This window comes from Diadema antillarum, unplaced genomic scaffold (assembly GCF_040938485.1).
Source record: "Diadema antillarum isolate AM-2024a unplaced genomic scaffold, OU_Dant_1.0 seq00001521_RagTag, whole genome shotgun sequence".
NCBI classification, from domain to species: Eukaryota; Metazoa; Echinodermata; class Echinoidea; order Diadematoida; family Diadematidae; genus Diadema; species Diadema antillarum.
The window spans coordinates 748,955-754,785 of record NW_027272253.1 but is presented as its reverse complement, the minus strand read 5'-3'; the positions used below and the strand labels follow the sequence as shown (position 1 = coordinate 754,785).

General features: G+C 37.4%; 1 protein-coding gene across 1 annotated transcript; it reads left to right on the top strand.

The window, feature by feature from the left end:
* Positions 1–2,695: 2,695 nt before the first annotated feature.
* Positions 2,696–5,287, top strand: LOC139710326 (uncharacterized). Its single transcript, XM_071622251.1, has 2 exons — positions 2,696–3,343; positions 4,559–5,287. The coding sequence occupies exons 1-2, from the start codon at positions 2,751–2,753 to the stop codon at positions 4,959–4,961; spliced, it is 996 nt and encodes a 331-aa protein (XP_071478352.1). The 5' UTR covers positions 2,696–2,750; the 3' UTR covers positions 4,962–5,287.
* Positions 5,288–5,831: the final 544 nt, after the last annotated feature.

Below are 5,831 nucleotides of genomic sequence, written 5' to 3'. Positions count from 1 at the left end.
TGTCTACAAAAAAAAATGAAACGGAAATTCATTGTTACTGTTATAGAAGGGTAAGATTTTAAAAATGTTATTCCTGATTTAAATGACTTCGGAATAATGATGAGTTAGATCGATACAGGTAGGTCGGTACTAGTATTTGAGACTTGGGGCGTAATTGCAAGAATGAGCACCTGTGGAATTTCACAAATATTTAGCAGAAACTGTCGGCCCTATGACAAATTGTGAGGGGTGACATCTTTACTTCACTATTTGCGTGACTGTTCATGAACAGTTTCCTGATGATATCAAATGCCATAACTTTCTTATTTTACATCAGATTTTGATCAAAGTTTTATTGTTGTACTGCAATTTGAGTTGACTTCTTGTAAGTTTAGTCAGGCTTACTTTCAACATCATTTGAAATGCCCTACACAGGGAACACATTATGATTATTTAGAAGGAAGAAGGGTTGTAAGTAATATAAAGGCAATCATTATTACCATGGTGTATGTAGATGAAAAAATCCAGCTTTGGTGCTTCAAAATAGTGTTGAAATGTGAGTTAGGGATAAAAATAACCAATATTTAAGATGTTACTCAGCATAATCAATGTTAAATATTGTTGATATAAAACAATTGAACAATATTTAGTTATTTAAATGTAAGATTGTTTTTAGAAGAAAAAAATCGTCTATATCATAACATGGTTAATTGAGAAAAATGCGATATCTCCTTTTATTTCAGGCTCTATTGCGAAATGTTTTGGACGTTTTGTGATACAGCTCACCTACACATATAATGCATCAAACTTGATAACTCGAAAATCTTTTTAAAATCACTGCTCCCAATGGTAAAAAGTACCTTTCAAATTTAGCTTCCACCATTTGGAAAATGAGTTGTTTTCGAGTATTTCGAGACCATCCAATTGGTGATGGGAGTACGGGACTTTTATTCAAAAGGCGCCCCACCCCCGGCCGTTCAAAGAAGAACGTGTTTATCACCCCTATATGTAATATCAACGCTAATTGTAATATCGACCCTAAATGCAATAACAACCCGAAATGTAAAAAATGTTAACGCTAAATGTAATAATCGAGTCAACCCTAAATGTAATGACGGGTGACAACCCTAAATGTAATACGTGTCAACCCTAAATGTAATAACAACCCTAAATGTAAAACATGTCAACCCTAAATGTAACATCGACCCTAAATGTAATATCGACCCTAAATGTAATGCACTGTAACCCTAAATGTAATAACAACCCTAAATGTAATACATTTCAATCTAAATGTAATATCGACTCTAAGTGTGATACATCTTAACGCTAAATGTAATATAAACCTTACATGTAATACATCTTAACCCTAAATGTATATCGATTCTAAATGTAATACACCTTTACCCTAAATGTAATAAAAACCCTAAATGTAATACATTTCAACCCTAAATGTAATCTTAACGCTAAATATAATAACAACCCTATTAAATGGTATACATTTTAACGCCAAATGTAATTCATGTCAGCCCTATTAAATGAAATACATTTTACGCTTAAAGTAATCATGACCCTAAATTAATACACCTCATTATAGAGAGTGTACACAACGCAGAATATCGGGAAAAGGGTCAGGGGGTAGGGGATATGACGAAACTTTGTATATATATAGCAGTCAAGAGCAGCATATTGCTTGGATTTGTAAAAGTCACAGAGTCTTATCATTCCTTGGTTTGCTACAAATGTATTACATTTAGGGTCGATATAACATTTAGGGTTGAAATGTATTACATTTAGGGGTGTTGTTATTCTACATTGTACATTTAGGGTTAAGATGTATTACATTTAGGTTCGATATTACATTTAGCGTTAAGATGTATTGCATTTAGGGTCGATATTACATTTAGGGTTGTTATTACATCTAGGGTCGATATTACATTTAGGGTTAACATGTATTACATTTAGGGTCGATATTACATTTAGGGTTAAAACGTATTACATTTAGGGTCGATATTATATTTAGGGTTGACATGTATTTAGGGTTGACACGTATTACATTTAGGGTTGTCTCCGGTTATTACATTTAGGGTTGACTCGATTATTACATTTAGCGTTAAAATGTATTACTTAGGGTTGTTATTACATTTAGGGTTAAGGTGTTTTACATTTAGGGTCGATATTACATTTAACATTGATATTATATTTATGGGTGATACAACGTGGACATTACTGTGATGATGGAATTAACGTTCCCTATAGGATCAGTCAGCAGTGAATCGCATACAGCTAACAATATGCTGCCATGAAAGACGACTCACGCTATGTATCTCGCAATGGATACTGCCATGGTCAGAATGTAAAAGATGCAATTAATCATAAAATCATGTAATAACATTACTATGAAATCATGTAACAACCACGATCGAGAGTGATCTGATCAAGACTGCAATATTTTCGGGGCACCTCATTTGTATAGGGTAGGAATCTTCTGCTCTAAGATACAAAATAGGAATTTCGCCTAATGCTCCTGTGAAAACCAACGCAATCTTTCTATGATATAAACTATTTTCTTTCATAGACTTATCGCATAACTATCTTCGATGAGAGAGAAGAGAAGGTCCCATCACCGAGTCAACTGTGCATAGGCCAGTGCAACCAAGCTCCTTCCTTCCAACATGATGAACAACAAGCCTCGCAACGCCAGCTTCTCGCTGGAAGAGCGTCTAACACTTCTGAAAATCGTTAAACCTCACATTGGGGTCATTGACTCCGTAATGAATGATTTCAGCATGAATAGCATTAAAACTTCAACGTGGACCACCATCGCCGAAGAGTTCATAACCATCTATCCGTGCAGACACAACGCAACAGCTAAGGATATCCGCGAACTTTGGCGGCGGATGAAACACAGAGCTCGCATGGAAGTTCGCGCCAAGGTGCGACAGGCAAAGTTGGTGAAGGCATGCCTCGGACAAGCCATGGACCACAGGGGCTGGGTTCCCGATGGCAACCAGACGGTTTTAGCCATAAACGACCTTGGACTAGAACCTGATACCAAGGCCATAACGGATTTTGTTCCCCTTCTGGAGGAGGAAGCGACTGTTGTGGAGACCAGGAATGGCATCGTACAAAGTTTTAGCGGAAGCATTGGCCAGTCTGTGTCAAAGAACTTGGCCATCAATGTCAGTGCCGCATCGACTAGCCGAACTCCCGAGGAGGAGGCAGAGAGCCACGACGCGGTGATCTACGATGAAGTGCTGATCGAGGAGGAAAACGAGGAGGACATTGTGGAAGTCGTCCCAGATTGCAGGCAAGGCGAGGTGAAAGTAGAGCAGACTGAGTCAACAGATTCCCCAGATCAGCCTCAGTAAGTTCTTACAAAGGAAAAAAGAAAAAAAAAATTGGAAAAAAAAAAATCACATTTTACTGATATCGCGGCGCTTTGATAGCTGTGCCAAAATACTGTAGCACTATAAAAAATCACCCTGAAATACTGATTTACCACCAGCAATAAACTGTTCGTTTCAGCTTTTATCGTTTACATGCCCCTCGATCCTCCCCTTGAATCTGAATTGTTTATACCTCCGAAGTAGGCCTACATGGATCTCTTTTAAAGTTTATGCCTACCAAGACATAATAGATGAATTAAGTTTTGCGCTTTTATAACTCTCACAATCCAAATCGTTTCAGTTATGCATGAAAATAAAGACCTTTGCATCTGCTGCAAGTGTACGCGAAGGGTGTAAACAGCGCTGTATAGTGAAAAAACCCCCCATAAAGATGAAAAAGAAATGAATATGTTCTTCACAATGCGCGAGATAACTTTCTATTGTCCAACGTACATGTACATTGTATTAGCGTTCGAGTTGCAAATCTGTAGCTTGCTGTACAACGGTTCATGCCAAAATGAACAGCCAATAGCGTAAATTAATCCCACCAAACAACCGATTATTGTCCTTTCATTAAAAAATGTAAGGTTATTGCATATTGGGAGAAAAATTAGTTTGACGTATGAATTCATTATAAAAGACGCAATTTTGTCATAAATTTTTATACAGTTTATTTTTTTTTCGAAAAATACGTTTGTGTGAGAAAAAAAATGTTGAACGAATTGAAGTTACAATGTATGTCTATTTCATTGAAATTCAGAGAACAGATTCCTTGTAAATAATAGTTCAGGTATCAAGTTCTAGACGCAAGACAAGGAACTAATCAGTGTGATGATATGTCTGCACTACGATGACCGGTCTTTACGAAAACTTTCACAATGTAGATATCGGTTAATTTGGTCTTAGTTAAATAGTAAATAGTAAATGGTCTTAGTGAATATCCTTATACCCTGCATGACTCGTGGGTATTCTCTTCGTTTGGAGAATCGTAAGATTTTATTGCAGCAATGTTGCCATTCTGTATTGGCAAATATATACACAATATACTTGTACAATGTATATTGTATTTGCCATATTTCCATACATCGGCATATCATATACATACATATGTAATATATTTCTTTCATTCATTTTATATTGAAATTCAATTGATGACAATTTCTGACATTCATGTTCTTTCAAATAATTCACAGGGATTCCAATTCAAGTTCAAGCCCAGCAGATGTCATGGAAGTGCCCTCGAAAATAGTCATTAAACGGGAGTCGATTACAGAACCACACCCTCTTCCATCTGCTTCCGCGTTGCCCACTCCTCCTCCCTGCCCTCCTTCCCTCCGATCGCACCCATCTCCGCCTCCTTCTGCCCAGCGTCTCCACACCAACGCCAAAGGGGAAAGTGATCCTCAGGCTGTCGAGCTGCATGTACGTCTGACCAATCTGAGGGCGGAACACACAGCCAAGATGGCGCTGATCAAGCTCAAGATGGAAGCGGCCAAGGCCAAAAGCGAGAGTGCGAGAGCCAAGCGCGCCGCCTACGACGAGAAACGCATGTACTACTTCGAGAAGAGGAAGGAACTGCATTCCGACAAGACCTAAAGGAAGAATAAATTTACGACGCGCTTTGTGTATACATTATTGGAAGACTCATATGTATGATTTTGAAAAAAAGAGCTGTTTTATACCAGACAAGAACTGAATGGCGATGTAGTTGTTATTGGGTTGTTCTTCGCAGAAAATCTATCATGATCAAAGTAGCGTTCTTTAATTTGTGATATCAAAATCTTTCATCGACGAACGTCCATGCCATAATGTAAAAAAATAAGTTTTTGCTCATAAATGGTGCATTATTTCTTTTTGTTTCCTTTCCTTAATTTTCTTGAACGACTTCTGTTAGAAACCGAGTACTATAAATGTATCTCATGTAGGAGCCTTGCATTGTTTAAGAGTTCCTCTGTACAATTGGAAAACAGGACTCCCTGCGTATTTTTATCAACTCTTTGAAAAAGTTTTCCATATATTTAAGATATGTAATGGAAAGAGACGGACTCGTGTTTTGGCTGTTTTATTTGATTTTTTTTTAATTTATTAGTCTCTGTATACTGCTTGCCATACCAGGGAGATTCAAGAGATGGAGTTTTATTCCTACAGTCCCATGCCTCCATTCAAATGTATTTGAAGTATGTACTAAACTGGTGCTGCCCCTCAGATCGGAAGACAATTGAAGACCTGAATATAAGAACGACCCAAGTCCAATTTTTGGCCAAATTCAGTTTGACATGGGAAATTGTAGCTTATGCATGGACTCATCTTGTGTATAAATGATAAATCCTAATTACCCCCGGAAGTGCCTGAAATGAATGAGTTAAATCTTATATTAATGTAAGAATGAAGGACTTGGGTCATTCTTGCATTCATATAATAGCGCCCTCTCTCATCCTTCTCTCATCTCTATAGCAGAATATCATG